Here is a 26,210-nt window from a genome sequence, read left to right as displayed (position 1 = left end):
TCACGTTGTCTCATATTATATTCCATCTGCCAAGTTTTTGCCCAATCACTTAACCTGCATATATCCCTCTGTAGATTCATTGTGTCATCTGCTTGCCTTCCCACCTAGTTTTGTGTCATCTGCAAACTTGCCGATAGTACATTCACTTCCCTCATCCAAGTCATTAATATATATTGTAAATAATTGTGGGCCCAGCACTGATCCCTGTGGCACTCCACTAGTTACAGGTTGCCATCCTGAAAATGCCCCCTCATCCTAACTCTCTATCTTGTATTAGTTAGCCAATCCTCTATCCATGCTAATATGCTACCCCAACTTATTAAATAGCCTAATGTGCAGTACCTTTTCGAACCTTCTGAAAATCCCAATATATTACATCTACTGATTCCACTTTATCCTGCTTGTTACCTCCTCAGAGAATTCTAATAAATTTGCTAGTCATGATTTCCTCTTCATGAAGCCATGCTGACTCTGCTCATATTATTTATTTCTAAATGCTCTGCTATGACATCGTTTGTAATAGACCAATATTTTCCAAGTGACAGATGTTGAGCTAACTGGCCTATAGTTACTTTTTTTTTCTCTTTCCCTTTTTGAAAAGGGTGTTACTTTGGAAGTTTTCCAACCCTCTGGGACTTTTCCAGAATCTAAGGATTCTTGGAAGATTCCTACCAGTGCATCAACTATCTCTGTAGCTACTTCCATTAATATCCTAGGATGCAACCCATCAGGTCCAGGGTCTTATTGGCCTTTAGCCCCATTAGTTCCCCGAGTACTTTTTCTCTAGTGATAGTGTATTTATTTCCTCCCCCTCTTTTGCCTCTTGATTATTTAGTATTTTTGTAATGCTATTAGAGTCTTCTACTGTGAAGACTGATGCAAAGTATTTATTCACCACCTCTGCCATTTACTGGTTCACAATTATTATTTCCCCAGTCTCATTCTCTAAGGGGCCTATGTTCACTTTGGCCCCTCTCTTCCTTTTTATATATTTAAAGAAGTCCTTACTGCCCCTTTTTATATTACTTGCCAGTCTGCCCTAAAAGCTTATTTTCTCCCTCATTATTTTATGGTCATCTTTTATTGGTTTTTAAAACATCCCCAATCCTCTGGCTTACCTCTAATCTTTGCCACATTGCATGCTTTTTCATTCAATTTGATACTATCCTTAACTTCCTTGATTCCTTCTTCCTCACTGGGATATATCGTTGTGAGTCATGAACTCTTTTCTTAAATGTCTGCCATTGTTCATCAACCATCTTTTCTGTTAAACTCCTTTCCCAGTCCACTCTAGCCAATTCTACCCTCATTCCATTGTAACTACCCTTATTTAAGTTCAGCACATTTGTTTCTGACTCAAGTTTCTCACTCAAACTGAATGCTAAATTCTACCATGTTATAGTCACTGTTTCCTAGAGGATCTTTTACTCTGAGACCATTTATTAAACCTGCCTCATTACACGTTACCAGATCCAAAATAGCCTGATCCATGGTTGGATCCACAATATATTGTTCTAGGAAACTGTCCCGAATGCACTCTACCGAATTCTTGCTTGTGACTACCTCTGCCAATTTGATTTTCCCTACATGAAGATTAAAGTTATCCATGATTAACGTACTGCCTTTTTTACATGTCCTCATGATCTCCTGGTTTATTCCCTGTCCTACAGGATAGCTACTGTTAGAGGGCATATAGACTACTCCCATCAATGTCGTCTTCCCCATCTAATTTCTTACCTCCACCCATATGGATTCTACATCTTCCGATCCAAGATCATTTCTTGCTATTGTATTTATTCCATCTTACCAAGCTACCCCACCACCCTTTCCTGCCTGCCTGTCTTTTCGGAAAAGTCACAAGCCCTTGAATGTTTAGTTCCCAGTTGTGATCTCCTTATAACCATGGCTATACGATCATACCCATTAACCTCTATTTGTGTGGTTAATTCATTTATTTTGTTCCGAATACTACATGCATTTAAGCAAAGAGCCATTAATTTTGCCTTTTTACCATTTTTTTTCCCCTTTGACCCTCTTTGCTGCTGTTTTTTTTATGTTTGTACTCTCTGTCCCTTGCTGTCATACTCTGGGTATCATTACCTAAATAGCTGCCCTGCAATGCTTCCATATCGTTTTGCTTTGTACGCCTACCTATCCCCTCTCCAAAACTCCCCCTCCCCCCATCTATTTAGGTTAAAGCCCTCTCTACACCCCTCGTTATTTGATTCGCTAGGACATGGGGGGAGGCGGTGGATTAGTGGTACTGTCACTGGACTGGTAATCTAAAAACCCAGGTTCGAATCCTGCCATGGCGCATGGTGGAATTTGAATTCAATAGATGTCTGGAATTAAAAGTCTGATGATGACCATGAAACCATTGTCGATCGTCGTAAAAACCCATCTGGTTCACCAATGTCCTTTAGGGAAGCAAATCTGTCATTCCCACTTGGTCTGGCCTACATGTGACTCCAGACCCACTGCAACGTGGTTGACTGTTAAAAATGCCCTCTGAACAAGGGCAATTGGGGATGGGCAATAAATACTGGCCTGGCCAGCGACGCCCACATCCCATGAGCAAATTTTAAAAAAACACTGGTCCTAGCATGGTTCAAGTGAAGCCCATCTCACCGTAACAGCTCCCTTCTACCCCAATACTGGTGCCAGTGCCCCATGAACTGAAACCATTTCTTCCACACTAATCTTTGAGCCATGCATTTAACTCCTTGACTTTATTTACCCTATGTCAGTTTGCCCGTGGCTCAGGTAGTAATACCGAGATTATTACCTGTTTTTTAATTTAGTTCCCAAACTATTTGAACTGTTCAAATTCTTTCAGCAAACCTCCTTTTGGTCCTATCAATGTCGTTGGTACCAACATGGATGATGACAACTGGATCCCTACCCCCACTCCAAGTTCCTCTCCAGCCCTGAGGAGATGTCCTTAACCCTGGCACCGGTCAGGCAACACAGCCTTCGGGACTGACGCTCACGGCTGCAGAGAATAGTATCAATCCCCCTAATTATACTGTCCCCTACCACTACGACATTCCTATTTCTTCCCCCTACTTGAATGGCTCCCTGTACCATGGTGCCATGGTCAGTTCGCTCATCCTTCCTGCAGCCCCCGCCCTCATCCACACAGCTTGCAAGAACCTCAACTGTTGGACAGATTCAGGGGCTGAGGTTCCTTGAATGCTACCCACTGGGTCCCCATACCTGCCTCACCTGCAGTCACATCCTCCTGTCCCTGATCACAGACCAAATTCAAATTATCTAACCTGTGGGGTGTGACCGCCTCCTGGAGCAAATGTCCAGGTAACTTCCTTCCCCCCCCCCCCGATGTGGCACAATGCCTGCAGCTAGGACTTCAGCTCCACAACTCAGACCTGACGTTCCTCAAGCTCCAAACGCTTAATGCAGATGTTGGGCACCAAAGTGAACACAACTCCCACGTACTGCAGCAGCAACATATCACTTGTCCTGCCATCACTATCGTATTTTTAATTAATTAATCTATATCCCTGATTTTTACACTTGAAGAATCCCCCGTTCTTTACATTTTATTGTCATGAATTTTGTTACACCAGTATCAATCTTATACTTCAGCTATTTTTAAGAAAAAGAGAAAAAAAGGACTAGAGACCTAAACACAAACTGAAGACCTTACTTTTACTTTAAGAAATACTCACCAATCCTAGTAGCCAATCAGCTGCTTTCCCTGCACTCGCGTCACATTGTGGTTCATGACGTCACTCCACCGCTGGTCTCGCTGCAGGTAGGCCTCGCGATCTGCGCCTTTTATCCTCCCCTCACCTCTTGCTCAAAATGTTGTGCTTTAGGAATAGAATAAACCTTAATCACTTCCCAGATACTCACCAATTAACCAGCTTCTCCTGTAGCAAAGTAAGAATCAATTCCTTGAGGCTGAAAAAGTTTAAGCGAAAGCAACCAAACATCTCTTTCCCTCCCTCCGCTTAACTGCCTGAAGCGCTTGATTCCGGCACTCTATTGTAAGTGATGTTTAGCTGGCATAAAAATAGAAAATGCTGGAAGTACTCAGCAGGTCAGGCAGCATTTGTGGAGAGAAACGGAGTTAATGTTTCCAGGCGATGATGACCCCTCATCAAAAGGGTCGTCATAGACTTGAACTATTAACTCTGTTTCGCTCCACAAATGTTACCTGACCTGTGGATTAATTCCAGCATTCTCTGTTTTAATTTCAGATTTCCACCTTCTACAGTAATTTGTTATTCTTTGTTCAGCTAGTATCCTGGCTTATTACATAAAGTGCATTGTTCAAGTATTCCACCCAGGAAATGGCCACTCCAGAATTAACACATAGGGCGGAATTTTATGTTGGCGGGATTTTACAGTCCTGCCGAAGTCAGTGGCGTTTTAAATGGCTTGCTGCATTTCTCGGCCCTGCCCCCCACCGCGACAGGGCCGTAAAATTCCGCCCACAGAGCAGTTGTAGCTGCTTGTAATTTTTTGATGTGGATCAGGAGAGCCTATCATGAACTACCGATGACACCAAATTTGTAGATGATATTAGCATGGAAGAGGACTGCGACAAAATACTGGAAAACAAACTTGCCAAATGGGCATGTAATTGGGAAGTGAACTTCAGTGTAGCTAAGTGTGAAGTAACACCTTTTGGTGGAATAATTAGGCCATTTACTCCTTGGAAAATGAATGCCTGAATGGAATAAGGAACAGTGGGATCTTAGTGTACAGATACACAGATCACTGCAAGTAGCAACCTGGGCTCAAAATGCTATTAAAAGCCGACAAAGCATTGGGGTTCATTTCTAGAGGGATAGAATTGAAAAACAGAGAAGTTATGTTAAACATAGTCAGATCACACTGAACCTGGAGAGGCAGTAGACCTATACCAGAAGTGAGAGGTTATACCTATTAGGGGAGATTGGTTGTGGTTCTTTTCTCTAGAAAAATGCTGACAGGGTTTAAAATTATGGAAGGACTTGATAGGCAAGACCAGAACTGGAGCCATAAATATGTTAGTCACTAATAAATCCAATAGTGAATTCAGAAATCTTTCTCTGCAGATGCTAACTCTTCACTGGGTAACTTTACATGGCATGAAGCAAATTGAGACTCATGGTATAGATTAATTAAAGGGGAAGCTAGATAAATACAGAAGGGTGAAATGGGGAACTCACTTATATGTGCGGTAGCTGAGGCGAATGGCATAGATACATTTAAGAGGAAGCTAGATAAACATTTGAAATAGAAAGGTATAGGATATGTCAATGGGATTAAGATGAAGAGGGGTGGGAGGAAGCTCATGGAGTATAAACACTAGAATAACCTGATTGTGCACTGTAAATACTTTGTATTACTTTGTGACTTATTCTATCTACGTTTTCTTCTGCAATAAAAATAGACATGGGTGCTAGTTGGAAGGCTTGAACATGTTAGATTACATTGGATGTCAGACAGTATCATAGGATTTAATGGTTTTGGCTTCTGCAAGCTTAGATCCTCCTGGAAATTGGTATAAATTGCTGGATTACTTGGCTCAGCACTAATGCCATCTATCATAAAATAAAACTAAGGTAACAATAAACAAAAGGTATCAATTCTAAAAAAACTGGGATTGTGTCAGCTTTATATTATAACATAGAATGAAAGAGATATGAAGACTCCTGTAATGAATTTGTATCTAGGGTCAATTTTTTATTTAAATACAGCCTAAAGACATAATCTCATTAAGAATTGAGTACTCTTCTCATTATCAATTTTCAGTGCGCTTTTGGCTTCATCGTGGTGTGCCACCTTCAAAATGTATCTTCAGTTAATCATACAGACTCTGGCATAATTAGTTTTCTGTAAATGCCTTCTGTGATATACATTTCACATTTTAGTTGCCTGTTACTGAAATGCTATATTTTGTAAACCACTTGAGCGAGAGTCTGCTGATCTAAATTATGATCTAAATTATTGAAACTAACTTTGTGCATAATGGAGCAATTGAAATGACCGGCAAGGTCATTGTCAAATGTATGAAAAGGAATGAAAAGAACCTTTCTTCTAATTGCTTCAAATTTCCCTCCTCATTTCCACTGGTGACATTTGTCATTGCTGTCCTTACTAGGCCAGTCTGGATTTCCATCCTTGCAGTTCTGCATCGGCTCACAAGAGACAAGAGCCTCATTTCTGACTAGGAATTCAGTGAAGCATGGTGGTGCAAGTTAGTTAACAGTACAATTATAGATCCTGTTTTTCAAAAGCCGAGTTTTGTCTTCAAAGACAATTTGGAGTGTGCTGTTACAAATTTTCTATTCATTCATGGGATGTAGGCATCTCTGGCAAGATCAGCATTTATTGACCATCCTTAATTGCACTTGAAATATTATGAAAGGTAACATTTATTCCAGTATATCGTTTATTACGGCACAGGGTAAAAATATTAAGTTGCCTTTTAAAAGTAAGGAAGAAAATTAGTCAATATGGGGAAGATCAAAGAAGCAGGCTGTACAAAATGAGCAATTATGCTTCTGATGAGAAGGGAATGAAAGATGTGGCATGAAGATAGATGAATGAGATTGATTTATATTTTTAAAAATTGGCTTTTTGGTTTTCAGCATGGTCACTAAAGTTCTTGCGCTAAATAAATTTAGCAATGACAGGAAAGATCCCCTCGTCAGAATTTTCTTCCTATCTTGGCAAATACTAGCATGTTTTTTTACCTTGTTGCTATTGGCTATCCCACATTAGTGAGGATGATTGTCCTCCTTGAATCCGAAGCTGGCTGATGAGGCCAATTCAGGATCTGCAGACTTTATGGCACGTAGTGAGGGTCTCCATGGAAGATGCAAGATTAAAAGGGGTAAAACTTGAAGACTGAGAAAGCTGCATTAGAGTGATGCTCATAGTTGTGACTTGAACCATGATCTGTAGTATTCGAGTCACCTACCACTCTACTGCTGAATCATTGGTCTCCCTCAGTTATCTTCAATAAAAACTGAAATGTGAAGTTGACTGTAATCTTGTCAAGGTACTGTTTTCCACAAATACTATTGTATTTGTATTCTGAAATAATGAACTTAAACTTACATGTAGGAAAAATGTGGCCGAAATAATTACTGTTCTGTTCTCTACCAAAAAGAATGCTTCAGTGCATGATTGATCCCCAAATTTTAGAAAAGATAACTTGGCTTAATTATCACATTGGTACGAATGAACTTTAAGCATAATACCATTTACACCAGGATACCTTTACTATTCCAATGCATTTGTTGTGTGACCTTTAATTAATTTTATGTTCCTCGCACTACTACCAGTACTACTCCTAGGATTTTCTTTAGAGTTCAGGATATACTCTTTGGGTATAACGTAATTTTTCAAAGACTAGATATCTTTTATAATTAAGTATTTTGTGTTTAGAGCATAGTGTATGAAATATGAAAGAATAGCACATTAAATCTATCCAGAAGAAGGAAAATCATCGCTGGAAATTTTAAATTTTGTCCCTCAAATCTGAAAATTTTGTTTTTAGTCAGTTCATTTTAACAGTCAGAAAATTGGGCTCACCAACACAGATGGCCCTAGTGGGGGAGGGGATGGTGTGGGAGAAAAGATTAAAATAGGCTAAAAAGAGGGGATAAAACAATGAATGGAAATAAATTTTTAAAAAATAATTGAAATAGGTGGGAAAAAAATGTATATATAAAAATTTTAAAATAAATATTTGAAAAAAGGGGTGAGGATGGAGGAGAGAGTTCGTGATCTGAAGTTGTTGAACCCAATGTTAAGTCGGGAAGGCTGTAAAGTGCCTAATCGGAAGATGAGGTGCTGTTCCTCCAGTTTGCGTTGAGCTTCAATGGAACATTGCAGCAGGCCAAGGACGGACATGTGGGCATGAGAGCAGGGTGGTGTGGGTCCTGCTTGCGGATAGACCAATGTAGAGGAGACCGCATTGGGAGCAGCGAATGCAGTAGATCAAATTGAGGGAAGTGCAATTGAAGCGCTGCTTCACTTGAAAGGAGTATTTAGGCCCTTGGGACGGTGAGCAGGGGCGAAGTAAAGAGGCAGGTGTTGTATCTTCTGCGATTGCATGGGAAGGTGCCGTGGGAGGGGGTTGAGGTGTAGGGGGTGATGGAGGAGTGGACCAGGGTGTCCCGGAGGGAATGGTCCCTACAGAATGCTGACAGGGGTGAAGGGAAGATGTGTTTGGTGGTGGCATCATGCTGAAGTTGGCTTGAAATGGCGGAGGATGATCCTTTGAATGCGGAGGCTGGTGGGGTGATAAGTGAGGACAAGGGGGATCCTAGGGAGAGGAAGGTGCGAGGGCAGAGGCACGGCATCATCGGAACAGATGGGATGGAGGCGAAGGAACTGAGAGAATGGGATGGAGTCCTTACAGGAAGCAGGGTGTGAGGAGTTGCAGTCGAGGTAGCTGTGGGAGTCGGTAAGCTTGTAATGAATACTGGTGGACAGTCTATCACCAGAAATTGAGACAGAGAGGTCAAGGGAGGGAACGGAAGTATCAGTGATGGACCATGTGAAAGTGATGGAAGCAAAATTAATAAATTTTTCTAGGTCCAAACAAGAGCATGAAGTGACACCGAAATGGTCATTGATGTAACGGAGAAAGAATTTTGGGAGGGGGCCTGAGTAGGACTAGAACAAGGAATGTTCCACATACCCCATAAAGAGACAGGCATAACTGGGGCCCATGCAGGGAACCATAGCCACAACTTTTATTTGGAGGAAGTGAGACGTGTTTAAGGAGAAATTTTTCAGTGAGAGAACAAGTTCAGCCAGACAGAGGAGAGTGGTGGTGAATGGGGATTGTTCGGGCCTCTGTTTAAGGAAGAAGCGGAGAAGAGTCTTCTGAAGACAAGTAATACGGACTCGAAACATTAACTCTGTCTTTCTCTCCACAGATGCTGTCAGACCTGATGAGTTTTTCCACCAATTTTTGTATTTGTTGTCATTTTTTTTTGGTTTGGCTTCAGTAACTAGCTTGAAACTCATTCACTGTCTTGTAGACCTGGAGTGATCCCGCACTATGATTTGGATTAATCACGGTTTTAAATTTTATACGATCAACTTTTTTCCCGGTGGGCCTCTTGTTGCCCCTTGACTTTCAGACCCAGTTGCACGTGAAACTGTACAAATAACTTTTATAACATAATAACACTACAATGAATGAATGTCCTCTTAAAATCAATTACTTAACAATGGTAGTCCCAGTTAAGGGCTTTCTCACAAAAAGCTTGTTCATTCTACAGTCTGAGCATTGAGTTCTGGTTCAATGAGGAGGAGACAGTGACGTGGTGGTAATGTCACTCGACCAGAAATATAGGCACCCAGGCTAATGCTGTGGGATCGCGAGTTCAAACCCCACCATGGAAGCTGGTGGAATTTGAATTCAATAATTAAACCTGGACTATAAAGCTAGTCTCAGTAATGGTGACCATGTAACTACCATCGATTGTTGTAAATAGATTCTGGTTCACTCATATCCTTTAGGCAAGGAAATCTGCCGTACATACCCAGTCTAGCCCACATGCGATTCCAGACCCACAACAATGTAGTTGACTCTTAACTGCCCTCTGAAATGACGTAGCAAACCACTGAGTTCAAGGGTGATTCGGGATGGACAACAAATGCTGGTCCTGCATATATCCCATGAGAGAATTTTTTAAAATCCCAAAATTGGCAATTTCACCTGAGCTTTATTTACTAGGCAATTCTAATTCCTGTAGATACATTCCACATGTGCATACAAGATAGAGACTTTAGTGGACTTAACACCTTGCTCCAGTGGAACTGCAATGCCCTCAACCTTTCATAACAATCGGGTAAAATTTGATACAATTGGGCAGAGCATTATAATTCCTGCGGACGATTTTTGTGTATGAAATTATATCACGGGGGTTGTAGATTTCATGGTGTTAACTTCACATACGAGATGTAAGAGACATGAAACAGGTAAAACACATAACCCCCCTCAATAGTGCAGTTCCAGGGTGGTCAACCCAATTTAGGGCACCAGCAGATTTTACTGCATTTCTATAAGGGGGTCTATTAGCCCTGGTCTCCCCATAGCTCGAGTACTGACTCTCACTAAGTACTTCTTCATTAGAAGTATATGTGGGATTCTGAACAAACTGTTAATGAGCATAACATTAATTCTGGCAGTGACAAGTGGAAAACTTTCTTAGTGCATCCATTAGGAACAAAATCTAATAGGACATGGATTCTCAATCTCCAACTTCAGAGTTCTGAATGTTTGGCCCTTGAAGCTTATGTAACTCAGCCCAATTTGTGCTCAAATTTCTTTGCTGCTTAGTCCTTGCATTATGTAATTCACAACACCAATGTCTATTAGCATCAACAATTTGATATGTAAATTAATGGGAACTTGGATTTAAACTTAATCCGTGGTCCTGTATTTCTTTGCACATGCTTCGGCCCATGAAGACCGAACACCTGGGCAACTCTACTATAGGATTTTCATGTTGTGCTATATTAAAAAAAAACAAGTCTTTTTAATCTATTATCTAGGTTTACCATTCCGGCCAGGCAAATTATGGATTGTATCAGTGGAAATATACAGGATAGTTTGGGTGTTCATTTGATACTTATGAAACTTGTTTGGTTTACTTTCCTCAACAGAAGTTAAAGATGACTCACTGGAGGAGAATATCCTTACAGAAATGGAGACCAATGAACAATCATCTCTCCTGCAGCGTTCAATATCCGAGGACTCTGACAGTTCCATAACCTCAATCAACCTAGATACAAAAACCAGGTCAGAACAAGCAATGCTGAGTCATATTATCATGATTCATATGGGGAATTCTGGGAAACAGCTTCCAAATGTATGCAGTAGGCCTGGTCAGAGCAGCCAGAATTATTCACTGTACAACATTGAGATGCCGTTCGCTTGATTTGAATGAGAGAAGCTGGTGATTTTCAGCTTGAGCGATTAATATTGATGGCCTTTTTTTGTTAACCACAGAATTGTCGCGGTGCAGGAGGCGGCCAGCCGGCCCATCGTGTCTGCACCGGCTCTCTGAATGAGCGTGATGACTCATTGCCATTCTCCTGCCTTTTCCCCATAACCCTGCACATTGTTTCTAAATAATCATCTAATGCCCTCTTGAATACCTCGATTGAACCTGCCTCCACCACATTTCCAGGCAGTGCATTCCAGACCTGAACGCTGTGTGAAAAAAGTTTTCTCACCCTTTTCTAACCCTTTATAACTTCAAGGTGTAAATATTCGTAAGCCCGTTCAAAGGTCATTCTAGAAACCCTTTGGCAAGTCCTCAACTTGTATATATAACTTGCTCATTTGCACCCCATTTAGCTTGTTACAATTCCAGTGTGTATGAAATAGCTACCAATAAAAAATGGTGGGTACTGAAAAGGCGGTTACTGTTTGCTTTTGATTATATGCAGCAGTAATCAGCATAACCTATTGCAGGAAAACCAATTGGATTTTTAAAACATTTGAAATTGAGAACAAATTTCTTCAGAATGTGCAAGTATTTAAAAAAAAAATAATTCCAGCCATTTCATTAAGCACCACACAACAACTCAAGGTGTTGGTGGAGGGAAGGAAGGAGTAATTATGTAACAGGATGAACATAATTGTTGGGGATGGGTGGGAAGCTTTCCGTTTTGGTGTGCAGAATTTGGAAATGTTTTCGTTTCGTGCCCAGAAGTTTGAATTGGATGAGGTTTCAGAGCTGGATTAGAACTCCTTCTGCAGGGTGTTGCATTGGCACACATTGAAATATCAGACATTAAATAGTGACCCAGTACCCACATCAAGACACAAACAAAGCCATTAACTATACATACAGATATTGGTCATTGTCTGCGATGTGCTGTTACAATTTGTATGTGCCAGTCTCGGGGAGGCAATGGTGTAGTGGTATTGTCGCTGGACTGGTAATCTAGAAACCCAGGGTAATGCTCTGGGGACCCGTTTTCGAATCCCGCCACGATGGTGGAATTTGAATTCTATAAAAAATCTGGAATTAAAAGTCTAATGATGACCATGAATCCATTGTTGATTGTCTAATTCACTGATTGTCCTTTGGGGAAGGAAATCTGCCATCCTTGCCTGGTCTGGCCTACATGTGACTTCCGACCCACAGCAATGTGGTTGACCCTTAGATGCCCTCTGAACCAGGGCAGTTAGGGATGGGCAATAAATTCTGGCCTAGCAATGATTTAAAAAGAGCATATAAGTGAATCAATCCTCAATTAGCCCTCAATTTAGAACCTTTTGTTACCAACTAATTGTTTATTGTGGGTGTTAATTCCATAATAGGTGTGGGTGTTAATTCCATACTAGAATATAATGTATCCATTTTCTTTCCTGTGCATTAGTGAACCTGGAGCCAATTCTAATATTATCATTCTTGTGTTCAGATCTCTCATCCCTCCCCTAACTAACAATCTCCAGCCCTGCAACCCTTCAAGTACCCTGTGTTCCTTTAGCTCTGGCCTCGTGCACCTACCACTTAGCCCACCATTAGCACCTGTGCCTGCAGCTCCCTATATCCTATGCACTGAAAATTTCTCCTTAAGCATCTTGGTGTCTCCATCTCCCCTCCTTTAAGATATTCCTTGAAACTTGCTAGTTTGACCATATTTTTAGTCATCTGTCCGATTATCTCCTCCTTTGGCTCAGTCTGTTTTTGTCAATTGTTTGTGATGTACTTTGGGATATTCTTATGGTCAAGGTGCTATATAAATGCAAGTTGTTGAGGTACACCTTTGTCACTGTGCTACTACAGATTTCGTTCTTGTGGAATATGCAAGATATTATTAAAAACGAAGTTGAGAAATTTGCATCATTAATTCTCATTAGCCCATTAGCTAAAGATTGCAGATTAAAATGTTAAATGAATGGGCCCATTATTGTTTCAGATTGACAGGTAGTATGGTGTGGGATTATCGCTGAGTTAAAATCCCAGCATGGCAAATTGCACTATCAATTATTTTTTAAATCCAACTTTAACTTGTTAACCCTTAGTGGCATAGAAAGCCACTCAGTTGAGTGAACAATTTACTGTGAAGCATGTCATCAACTGCAGTGGCTCAATAAGAAGGCCCAACGAGTTCAGCTAGGGATGTCACCCATACTTGAGAACAGATTTTATATAGAAAAAAAATCAGAAGAGTAAAAAGTTAAGATAGGGTGAATATTTTAGTTGACTGCACAAGTTCTAATGGTTTGTTTTCAAATTATACAGTAGTCTCGTATAGTAACACAATGTAATACTGTTACTGACATAGTACATTAATCCCTCTCTTTTGGCATTTGCAAAACACGTTTTCTGTAATAGGCTTTTCATACAGTCCCCCAAAGTATTTCAAACAGAGAACTGTATGTTGAAATAATTTGTTAACAGCTCCTCTGGATAAATATTTTTTTTAAATATTACCTAAACAGTCCCTTGAAAAAAATAAAATGTCTCCTCCATACAGCAATTAGCATTTTTATATTTGTGTCAATCAAAAAAATAGCCTGTTTGGAGAGTTGCCTGAGCAGCAGAAGTCTCAGCTGTATGATATATTTGGATTATCTGGAATAATTTTACTGAATTATGGACTTCTAAATGTTGGATATCTGTTCTGCTCTCTCATCCCACCAGGTTACATCCACAGAGAGGACATGGAATGACAGATTCCCAAAAGGCTGCTTTTTAATGGGCTCAGATGGGAATATTTCCTCTCTGGGAGGACACGTTTTAAACAGTTTGTTTTACCTGTGTCTCTGGTGGTAAATTATTTAGATTCAAAGTACTTCCCTTCCTGCATATTTCCCTATAAAGTTGTTGAATAACCAGTTGTATGAAGGGCAACACTGAAAGGAGGCAGGTGTGAAATAATTTATTTAATGTTGCAAGGCCAGTTCCTGTTTTAATGCTACCATTCTTACAGGAGGGGCAACTAATCTACTCTTCAATTTTAAAGGGTGGCCTTTTATCAATTTTTTTGTTATGGCAGTATTACCTGCAGTACAACTTGCATTTGTAGAGTGCCTTTAATGTAATACATGGGGAGCCAGTTTATTTGCTGACTGTTGACATAGCATTATCTATAGCATGCCTTGCATTTTTCAAGCCTACTTTGGTGTTTAAATAACTTAACCAATCAAATATCTAGGTGTCAAGTTAATTAAATCCCCACCTTCCCCATCTCTGATTAAGTCACTGTTAGATTAACAATGGCCTGCCTCTTATTTCAGCAAGTAGCCAGTAAGCCTGTCTTGGCCATCAATATTTGCAGACCAGTTCACTATGTGGCCGTGCAATTGAACCTATTACCCAATGCCCAAACACCTATCAAGCAGGGGTTGCTGTATAACATACAGGGGCAGGAGCCTTCACTTCGCACAAACTCAGGGTTGCTGAAACTAATTGTAGTTGTGCTGCCTGAGATCTTTTAACTCAGACTGAGTTGTGTCAAGGACTACAAGAAAGAAACATCACTTAACAGATCAGATTTACTTTGAATGGGGACCATAGAATTAATTGGCATTTGTTAAATAGCTGCGCAGACTTGGAAGCAGATCTTCTGCATTAAAGTTTGTTACCAGAATACTACTTATCTTAATAATTGACCAGGTGGAAAAATAAATCTGTTTGCCTGAAACCCAGCTTCTCTAATAATTTGCAGCCAGTGAAATTGTTTGCATGGCACTTTTGTGTAACTGGAAATTGAGAGGTTTTGGGTATTTACACGTTGAACTCTGGATGCTTCCCCATATCTAGTAAATATCTTAATGTGATGGCAATCAAAATATTCTTCTCAATTTGGTGTATTTAAAAAAAATCATGATGGGGGAATGAGGTAGGGGGTAATTTATGATATGGCATGAAACTATAATAATATGTTGCTCCCTTTGCAGCAATGAACAGCTCTGTGCCTTGTGCTATTGTGGTGTGCGCAGCTCGCTGGGGCAGGGTGAGTTGAAAAGGTTCAACCCAACTCCAGATTTTACTGTGCTAAGAAAGAGTCCATCTCAAGCAAAGCAAGACAGTACTGATAGTTCAGAGGATGGTAATGACAACAACCACAAACAGTGTTCCACTTCACGAAGGCGACTGCAAAAGTGAGTAATTATCCTATTAATTAGCAAAACTATTTTTCCCTGTCCCTTTTGTCGGTTTTTGAGGGCAAAATTTAATGCCCTTTGTTGGCAATTGGGGTTCCAAAATTCAGGATAGGCAGGTATTTGTTTTGCATTGCTGTTCTTCAGATTACAAGAACCTATTTATAACTGTTTCATTGCTGTGGGCATTGTGTCGGTGAGATCTGAATCTGCAACATTGGACCATTTTAACACTTTGCATGCGCCTGTATATAGGGAGGAGGGGAAATTGGGATGTGGGACATGCATTATGTCCATTGGATTCAACAGGCTAGATGACCAGCTGGTCTTTTCCCTGTTTTTCATTTTTTCATAAAGGTGCCATATAAATGCCAGTTCATGTTTCCCAGGTTATACCAAAGGACTGGAAAAAGAATAACATACATCTTGTAAAAAAGGTCAAAAGAAGTTACCAGTATTTATCATCGCTTTTCAGTTGTAGCATGTTACATTTTGTAAATTACATGACATCCATCACTTGTCAGTGCAGCTTCCCAATCTGTTCACCACCTCTGAGCTTCATTCCATGCCTTGTCTTGTCATTCTCAAGTTGAATTCTGAGAAATTATTTGCAAAGCCCTGGGTTTATGAGGGGACTTTGGATGGAGCTCAGAAGAGGGAAGTTGATTGAATATAACTTCACACCGATGTATGGCACTTGTATGTGTGCTCACTCAGAAACTAAACTCCAGGTCATTGTCAACTCACTCCAAAGCACATGAGAAAATGTGCCTTTCATTCAAAGTATGGGAAACTAAGGTCCTACTCCAATCAGTTCCCACAGCACACCTCCCCCACTGCCATCAGTGAGATCATGGAAAATGTAGACCATTTTCTACATCTTGGGAGCCTCCTCCCAATGAAGGCAGATATAGATGATGGAACTCATCATTGCCACCAATGTAGCAGCTCAGCCTTCGGTAAATCGAGGGAAAGAGTATTTGAGGACCAGGATCTCAAACCTGAGATTAAGATCATGGTTTACTGGGCATCAGTGGTCCCCATGCTGCTATGTGCTTCAGAGCCTTGAACAACCTACAGCAGGCACCTCAAAACAATCAAGACGTACCATCAGCGGTGCTTTTGCAAGATCCTCCAAATCAAGTGTGAGAAAGGTGGCCCAATAGCAGCGTCCTTTTCCAAGCGAACATGCCCAACATCAAGGTGGTAATCACTCAAAACCAGCTCTGCTGGGCAGGATGCATTGCTCATATACCTAACATGAGACTCCCGAACCAATTCAGAACTCGATTGTAACAGAAGACACCCAGGAGGACAAACGGCTTAGGGATGTCCTCAAAGCACCCTTTAATTGATTAAACCCACCAGCTCATGGAAGTTCTTGGCTTGTGACTGACTAAAATGGAGAAGATTCATTTGGGAAATGTCCAAAACAACAAGAGACTTGGGAACATGCAGAGATGAAGTCAAGATGTTGGAGGGAACACAGAAACCTCCCAACACCTCACCTAAATAACCACCATGCACCACATGTCAGAGTCTGTAGATCACACATTAGACATATTAGCCATCTCTGAAACCATCAAACCAGAGTGGAAGTGCGAGTGACTGCCTAAGAGAGGTGGTGGTGAATTTTTGGAATGGACTGCTTAGGGAGCCAGTTGAAACTGATAACATCAGTCATTTCCAGAGGGAGTTGGGGCAGGCATTTGAGTAGAAAATTAATTGAGAGATATAAGCAGAATTCTGATTTTGAACTCAGGTAGGTGAGCATACTAGACTGAAGTAGTCTTTTATGCTCCTTTGTCTTCCTGTGTCCCTACTTTAAGCAGCCATTCAGAAGAATAATTGCTAGGGAATCTCATTAAGATGTTTCATCTGAGAAGCCTGGATGAAAGGACATGGCCTTTCATAAAAGAGATTGCTAAAATTGAAATGAGTGGAAAGGGGCTCTAAATTACGAAATGGTTAAGTGACAATAGATGATTTTAAGAGCCTAAATGTTTTAGAATGAAGAAAAGACTAAAAGTAAGGAACTACACAACATTTAGGTCATGGGAAACAATGAGAATAATGAACTATATAATCTTATTAAAAGCAGTTGCCATATATTAGTGGCTTAGAATAATTGTGCGTTAGAATATATTCTGCAAGAATTGCTTCTTACAATGCTGTTCTCATTTTAGCTTAGTATTCTTTTAAATGCTAAGTTTTGTAACACATTTTTTTGCAGCACTTATGGCTGAAGCCTTCTAATTCTCTTATAATTGTTTCCTGAATCACTCAGGTTCTGAGATTCTGAAAGAGAATCTTTGATGGTGGGATTCGGGGGAAGGGAATTATCTTAAACTCCCTCCAGACACTCAATACTCATATTCATGTCCTTAATCACAAAAACCCCACTTGCATGGAAACACCACCACCTGCAAGTTCCCTTCTAAGCCACGTAGCATCCTGACTTGGAACTATATCGCTATGCCTTCGCTATTACTGGGTCAAAGTCCTGGAACTCCCTCCCAAACAGCACCATGGGTGTACCTACACCACATGGACTGCAGCAGTTCAAGAAGGGCAATTAAGAATGGGCAGTAAAAATGCTGGTCTAGCCAGCAACACCCACATCCCATGAAAGAATGAAAAAAAAATTCCATTGTACAAGTCCTGGCTAAGCACCATTCCCAACAAATAAGTTTAAAAGATTATTCTTCACCTTTTAAAAACTCCACAGGCTCACTTCATCATACATCATTAACCTGGTTCAGCCTTAAATTGCACTTGCACGTTTTGCTCCTTCGATACTAATTGCCTCCTCTATCCCCTTTCCTCACTGCTTCACTTTTGGTGATTGGTCTTTTAGCCACCATGCCACTACCCTCTGGAATTCTTTCCTTAAATTCTCCACTCTGTCTTAAAAGTTAACCAAATGCTTTTCACTAACAGCACAGGTCTATTCTGATGACAAAACTTAGCATTTAAAAGAATGTTAAGCTAAGATGAGAACAGCATTGTCAGAAGCAATTATTGCAGAATACATTCTAATGCACAATTATTCTGAGTCACTAAAATGTGGCACTGCTTTTAATAAGATTATATAGTTTATTATTCTCATTGTTTCCCATGACCTAAATGTTACGTAGTCTGAAATCACAAGGTTTCCCTCATCACAGATGCTGTCAGACCTGAGTATTTCCAACGCTTTCAGTTTATTTTAGATTTCTAGCATCTGCATTGTTTTGTTTTTGTATTTTCACTGTTGTTCTTTTCATCCTGCCCATTGACTCATGCTACTTGCTGTCGTCAGTTTTGTTCTCCAGTCTGTAAAATGCTCCCATATTTTGTTGATGTGATGAGGGCACTATCGATGCAAATTGTTGTTTAATTATACAGGCACCAGGCCCCGTATCCGGGAAGCTCTGGAACGGATGTATGCTGATATCACATGGAGTGAATTGAATTCGCCGAAGACTGGCATCTGTGATGCTGGGGACCTCCGGAGGAGGCTGAGGTGGATCATCCACTTGGCACTTCTGGCTGAAGATTGTAGCAAATGCTTCAGCCTTATCTTTTGCACTGATGTGCTGGGCTCCCTCATCATTGAGGATGGGGAGATTTGTGGATCCTCCACAAATAATAACCTACTTTTCTACTCTACCCAGCAAAGTTGTCAACCTCACATTTTCCCCTATTATACTCCCATCTGCCAGATTTTTGCACACTAACTTAACCTCTCTATATCCATTTGTAGACTCTTTGTATCCTCCTCACAATTTGCTTTTCTACTCATTTTTGTATCGTCAGCAAATTTGGCTATAATACAGCCAACCCCTTCATCCAAGTCATTAATACAAAATGTAAATCGTTGAGGTCCTAGCGCAATATGGATCAGAACTCTCTGATCTTGAAGGCCAATTTGAAAAAATATTAACTTAACACAGAGATGAGCACCACGGTGCAAGCCATCGTCTTGGAAGACGGAAGGCTGACTAATTGAATGGAATTAAATTGACCAATCAAAAAGGGAATGGCTGAAACGATATTCTCTGTCAGGTCAGCAGAGTGGATAACCCCAACAAAGGCTGCATATTCAGAGCTGCGATTGCTAGCTGTAACATGCCATTATCATTATGCTACAAAGTACCTCAATCATTAAGCAGCATCAGGAGAGATTCACCAGTATGCATTGTAAAGCATGTTATGATAATAGTGAACTTCAGAAAGTGTAAAAAGTCACTTAATCATTTGGGGCGCAGGAGGAGACAGGGGACTTTGCCTGAGTGCGTAGCGAATTAGGTTCACATGGAAATTCAGTGCACGGGGAATGCGTGGCATACATAGGAATTGTTCTAAGTTAATTAAGTGAATAATTACATTAACTTAACTAAATAACATAAGTAATAATGACAGGACAGGTGTTCTGTTGCAGCTGTGAAACGTTGGTGCTTTTGGACACCAAGGCGATCCATGACACACATGTTAGCTGAAAGTGTAGAGTCATAGAGGGATACAGCACAGAAGAAGGCCCTTCGGCCCATTGAGTCTGCGCCAGTCAAACAAGCACCTAACTATTCTAATCCCATTTTCCAGCACTAGGCCCATAGCCTTGTATGCCATGGCATTGCAAGTGCACATCAAAATGCTCCTTAAAAGTTATGAGGGTTTCTGCCTCTACCACCTTTTCAGGCAGTGAGTTCCAGATTCCCACCACCCTCTTGGTGAAAAAATTCTTCCTCACATCCCCTCTAAACCTCCTGCCCCTTACCTTAAATCTATGCCCTGTGGTTATTGATCCCTCCACCAAGGGGAAAAGTTCCTTCCTGTCTACCCTATCTATGCCCCTCATAATTTTATACACCTCAATCATGTCCCCCCTCAATCTCCTCTGCTTCAAGGAAAATAACCCCAGTCTATCCTATCTCTCCTCATAAGTAAAACTCTCCAGCCCAGGCAACATCCTGGTAAATCTCCTCTGCATACTCTCTAGTGCAATCACATCCTTCCTATAATGTGGATTCCAGAACTGCACACAATACTCTGGCTGTGGCCTAACCAGCTTTTTATACAGTTCCGGCATTACCTCCCTAATCTTATATTCTATGCCTCGGCTAATAAAAGCAAGCATCCCATATGCCTTCTTAACCACCTTATCTACCTGTCCTGCTACCTAAAGGGACCGATGGACATGCACACCAAGATCCCTCTGATCCTTGGTACTTCCCAGGGTCTTTTCCCCATAACCCTTGATTCCCTTACTGATTAAAAATCTGTCTATCTGAGCCTTGAAGATACATAATGACTGAGCCTCTGCAGCCCTTTGCTGTAAAGAATTCCACAGATTGACAACCCTCTGAGAGAAGAAATTCTCTCCTCATCGCTGTCTTAAATGGGCGCGCCCCCCCACTCTGAGATTATGCCCTCTGGTCCTAGACTCTCCCACAAGGGGAAACAACCTCTCAGCATCAACCCTGTCAAGCCCCTGAAGAATCTTATATGTTTCAATAAGGTTGCCTCTCATTCCTCTAAACTCCTACAGGCCCAACCTACTCAACCTCTCCTCATAAGAAAATCCCTCCATACCTGGATTTTGAGGAGGTGACCAGGTGTGTAGATGAGGGTAGTTGATGTAGTTTATATGGATTTCAGCGAAGCCTTTGACAAGGTCCCACATGGGAAACTTATAAAGAAGGCAAATGCACATGGGATATAGGGTAATTTGATAGGGTGGATTCAAAATTGGCTTAGTTGAAGGAAGCAGAGGGTGATGACAGAAGGATGCTTTAGTGACTGGAAGCCAGTGTCCAGTGGCATACCACAGGGATCTGTGCTCGGTTCCCTGTTATTTGTCATTTATATAAACGACATAGATGACTATGTGGGGGTTAGGATTAGTAAATTTGCGGATGACACAAAGATTGGCCGGGTGGTTAACAGTGAGGTTGAGTGTCTTACAAAGAACAAAGAAAAGTACAGCACAGGAACAGGCCCTTCGGCCCTCCAAGCCTCCGCCGATCATATTGCCCGTTAACTAAAACATTTTGCACTTCCGGGGTCCGTATCCCTCTATTCCCATCCTATTCATGTATTTATCAAGCTGCCTCTTAAACACCGCTATCGTACCTGCTTCCACCATCTCCTCTGGCAGCGAATTCCAGACACTCACTACCCTCTGCGTAAAAAACTTGCCCCGCACATCTCCCCTATAGTTTTCTCCCCTCACCTTAAATCTATGTCCCCTAGTAATTGACTCTTCCACCCTGGGAAAAAGCTTCTGACTATCTACTCTGTCCTTGTCACTCATAATTTTGTAAACTTCTATCAAGTCGCCCCTCAATCTCCATCGTTCTAGTGAGAACAATCTGAGTTTCTCTAACCTCTCCTCATAGCTAATAATCTCCAGACCAGGCAGCATCCTGGTAAACCTCCTCTGCACCCTCTCCAACGCCTCCATATCCTTCTGGTAATGTGGCTACCAGAATTGCACGCAATATTCCAAGTGTGGCCTAACCAAGGTTCTATACAGCTGTAGCATGACTTCCCAGCTTTTATACTCAATACCCCTGCCAATGAAGGCAAGCATGCCATATGCCTTCCTGACTACCTTATCCACCTGCGTTGCCACTTTCAGTGACCTGTGGACCTGTACACCCAGATCCCTCTGCCCGTCGATGCACTTAAGGGTTCTGCCATTTACTGTATAATTCCTGCCTGTATTAGACCTTCCAAAATGCATTACCTCCCATTTGGCAGATGGAATTTAACCCTGAAAAGTGTGAGGTGATACACTTTGGAAGGAGTAATTTGACAAGGAAGTATTCAATGAACAGCATGGCACTAGGAAGTTCTGAGGAACAAAGGGACCTTGGCGTGTGTATCCATAGATCTCTGAAGGCAGAGGGGCACGTTAGTGGGGTGGTGAAAAAGGCATATGGGACACTTGCCTTTATCAATGGAGGCATAGATTATAAAAGTAGGGAGGTCATGTTGGAGTTGTATAGAACCTTGGTGAGGCCACAGCTGGAGTACTGTGTGCAGTTCTGGTTGCCACATTATAGAAAGGATGTGTTGCACTGGAGGGGGTTCAGAGGAGATTCACCAGGATGTTGCCAGGGATGAAACATTTAAGTTATGAAGAGAGGTTGGATAAACTTGGGTTGTTTTCATTGGAGCAGAGAAGACTGAGGGGCAACCTGATCGAGGTGTATTAGATTATATGGGGCATGGACAGAGTGGATAGGGAGCAGCTGTTCTCCTTCGTTGAAGGGTCAGTCACAAGGGGAAATAAGTTCAAGGTGAGGGGCAGTAGCTTTAGGGGGGATGTGAGGAAAAGCTTTTTTACCCAGAGTGTGGTGACAGTCTGGAATGCACTGCCTGGGAGGGTGGTGGAGGCGGGTTGCCTTACATCCTTTAAAAAGTACCTGGATGAGCACTTGGCACGTCATAACATTCAAGGCTATGGGCCAAGTGCTGGTAAATGGGATTAGGTAGGTAGGTCAGGTGTTTCTCACGTGTCGGTACAGACTCGATGGGCCGAAGGACCTCTTCTGCTCTTGTGATTCTGGGATCAATCTCGTGAACCTTCTCTGGACTGTCCTACCATGCATCGTGTATTCCCGTGCCTTGTTTGTCCTGCCCAAGTGCACCACCTCACACTCATCAAGATTAAATTCCATTTGCCGCTGATCAGCCCATCTGACCAGCCTGTCTATATCCTCCTGTCATCTAAGGCTATCCTCCTCAGTATTTACCACCCCACCAATTTTTGTGTTATCCGCGAACTTACTGATCAACCCTCCTACATTCAAGTCTATATCGTTTATGTATACCACAAACAGCAAGGGGCCCAACACTGATCCGTGTGGAACCCCATTGGACACAGGCATCCAGTCACAAAACACCCCTCGACCATCACCCTCTGCTTCCTGCCACTCAGCCAATTCTGGATCCAATTTGCCAAATTGCCTTGGATCCCATGGGCTCTTACCTTCATTATCAGTCTCCCATGAGGGACCTTATCAAGAGACTTGCTGAAGTCCAAGTAGATTATGTCAAGTGCATTGCCCTCATCTACACACCTGGTCACCTCTTCAAAAAATTCAATCAAACTGGTCAGGCATGACCTCCCCTTAACAAAACCATACTGACTGTCCTTGATTAATCCCTTCCTCTCCAAGTGTAGATTGATTCTGTCCCTCAGAATTGTTTCCAATAGTTTCCCCACCACTGAGGTTAGACTGACTGGCCTGTAGTTCCCTGGTTTATCCCTTCCTCCTTTCTTGAATAACGGTACCACATTGGCTGTCCCTCAGTCCACTGGCACCTCTCCTGTGGCCAGAGAGGCATTGAAAATTATTGCCAGTGCCCCTGCTACTTCCTCCCTTGCCTCAGTCAACGGCCTGGGATACGTTTCATCCAGGCCTGGAGATGTATCTAATTTTAAGCCTGCCAGACCACTTAGAACCTCCTCCCTTTCTATGCTAATTTCTTTAATTATATCACAGTCCTTCTGCCTGATTTCCATACCCACGTCGTCCCCCTCACTTGTGAACACTGACACAAAGTATTCATTTTGAACCCTACCTACGTCTTCTGGCTCCACACACACATTACCACTATGGTCCTTAATAGGCCCTACTCTTTCCCTAGTTATCCCCTTACTCTTAATGTACTTGTAAAATAACTTATTTTACCTGCCAATGTTTTTTCATGCCCCTTTTTTGCTCTCCTAATTTTCTTTCTAAGTTTCCCACCTACACATTCTATACTCCTCTAGGGCTTCCGCTGTTTTGAGCCCATAGTATCTGCCATAAGCCTCCCTTTATCTCTTTATCCAATCCTGTATACCCTTAGACATTCAAGGTTCCCTGGATTTGTCGGTTCCCTGGATTTGTCGGTCCCACCCTTTGTCTTTACTGGAATATGTTGGCCCTGTACTCTCCCTATTTCCTCCTTGAATGAGTGCCACTGCTCTGACACAGATTTACCTAAAAGTAGCTGCTCCCAGTCCATTCTGGCCAAATCATATTTTATCTTATTAAAATCGGCCTTCCCCCAATTTAGAACTCTGATTTCTGGTCCATCCTTGTCCTTTTCCACAACAACCTTGAATCTAACGGAGTTATGATCACTATCTGCAAAATGTTCCTCCACTGATACCTGTACCACTTTCCTAGCTTCATTCCCTAAATTTAAGTCCAGGACCCGCCCCCCCCCCCCCCCCCAAAACTTTCTTGTAGGACCTTCTACATACTGGCTTAAAAAGCTCTCCTGGATGCATTTTATGAATTCCGCTCCCTCTAAACCTATCACACTATGACTAACCCAGTTAATGTTGGGGAAGTTGAAATCCCCCACTATTACTACCCTATTATTTTTACACTTCTCTGAAATTTGCTTACATATCTGCTCTTCTATTTCTTTCTGACTGTTTGTACACTCCCAGCAATGTGATTGCTTTTTTCTTATTAATTTCCACCTGCATGGCTTCATTTGAGGAGTCATCTACGACATCGTCCCTCCTTACTGCTGTAATTGATTCCTTGATCAATATTGCGGTACCCCCTCTTTTGCCTCCTCCCCTGTCTCGCCTGAAGGTCCTATATCCTGGAATATTGAGCTGCCAATCCTGCTCCTTTCTCAACCATGTCTCTGTGACAGCAATGACATCATACTTCCAGGTATTAATTTGTGCCCTCAACTCATCTGCCTTATTCGTCAGACTCCTTGCATTAAAATAAATACCATCCAACCATGCCAAACTCCCTTGTGCCCTAACTGGCCTATAACTTCTATGCCTTCCAGACTCTCATGCTCTCTCTTCTAATTTTGGCTGTACATCTGACCCTGCTGAACCACCTCTCAGGATCCCATCCTCCTGCCAAGTTAGTTTAAACCCTCCCCAACAGCACTAGCAAACCTCCCCGCAAGGATTTTGGTCCCATTCCCGTTCAGGTGCAATCCGTCCGCCTTGTACAGGTCCCAATGTCCCAGAAATCTAAAGCCCTCCCTCCTGTACCATCTCTCCAGCCACACATTCATCTGAACTAACCTCCTATTTCTATACTCACTAGAGCGTGGCACCAGAAGTAATCCAGAGATTACTACCTTTGAGGATCTGTTTTTTAATCTGCTTCCTAGTTCCCTTAATTCTGCTTGCAGGACCTCATCCTTCTTTCCCCCTATGTCGTTGGTACCAATATGTACCACGATCTCTTGTCTGTTTTCCCTCCCCCTTTAGAATGCCCTGCAGCCGTTTAGTGACATCCTTGACTCTGGCGCCACGGAGGCAACATACCATCCTGGAGTCATGTCTATGACCGCATAAACACCTGTCTGTTCCCCTTACTATCGGGTCTCCTACCACTATTGCTTTCCCCCTCTTTTTCCTCTCCCCCCGTGCAGCTGAGCCACTCACAGTGCCATGAGCATGGCTGCACTCTCCAGAGGAACCGTCACTCTCACCGTTTTCCAACACAGAAAAACGGTTCTTGAGCGAGATGCCCCTTGGGGACTTCCTGACTACCTGCCTGACTTGTTTCTTTTGACTGATGGTCACCCATTCTCTCTCTGTCTGCACTTCTGTAAGCTGTGGGGTGACTACGTCTAAAAACGTGCTATCCACGAAACGCTCAGCCTCGCGGATGCACCTGAGTGCCTCCAGCTGCCACTCAAGCTCCGAAACTCGGAGCTCAAGTAGCTGCAGCTGGTGGCACTTCTGCACACGTGGTCAGTCAGAGCGCAAGGAGCGCCTAGGACTTCCCACATGTTGCAGGCGGTACATAACACGGGACTGAGCTGCCCTGCCATGCCTCTAGTTGAAGAAAAACTCTTACTTTTAAGTTAAATACAGTAAAAAAAAGTTAAATTATTTATGTAATTTAAATTAAAACTAGAACTCTTATCTTTCCTTAGCTTAATCTATTTTAAACTGGAGAAAAACGCTTACTCACTACTCACCAATCAGCTCTCACCTTTGTGCTGACGTCACTTTTTGAAGCTTCCCAGCACTTGCGCTGGTTCTGATCTCTCCGCCGTCCTCTTGTGCTGTCTTGTGATGTCACTCTTGTTATTTTCAATAAGAACTGCCTGCAGGACACTCTTCTCAGAC

The 26,210-nt window shown here is 42.0% G+C and overlaps 1 protein-coding gene across 12 annotated transcripts in view; it reads left to right on the top strand.

Moving 5' to 3' along the window:
• Positions 1–26,210, top strand: part of kmt2ca (lysine (K)-specific methyltransferase 2Ca) — a 455,613-nt gene that overhangs the window by 177,015 nt on the left and 252,388 nt on the right. For all 12 annotated transcript variants that reach the window (XR_013575392.1, XR_013575394.1, XM_078537008.1 and 9 more), the window contains exons 4-5: positions 10,648–10,783; positions 14,906–15,109. Coding sequence is in view for 10 of the 12 variants with exons in the window: in XM_078537008.1 (XP_078393134.1) it covers positions 10,648–10,783; positions 14,906–15,109 (340 nt within the window). In the remaining 2 variants the exon portion in view is untranslated. The remainder of the gene's footprint in view (positions 1–10,647; positions 10,784–14,905; positions 15,110–26,210) is intronic.

The sequence above is a fragment of the Cetorhinus maximus genome, chromosome 3 (genome assembly GCF_964194155.1).
Source record: "Cetorhinus maximus chromosome 3, sCetMax3.hap1.1, whole genome shotgun sequence".
NCBI classification, from domain to species: Eukaryota; Metazoa; Chordata; class Chondrichthyes; order Lamniformes; family Cetorhinidae; genus Cetorhinus; species Cetorhinus maximus.
The sequence above is the reverse complement of the archived record's forward strand: the minus strand, read 5'-3'. Positions and strand labels throughout refer to the sequence as shown.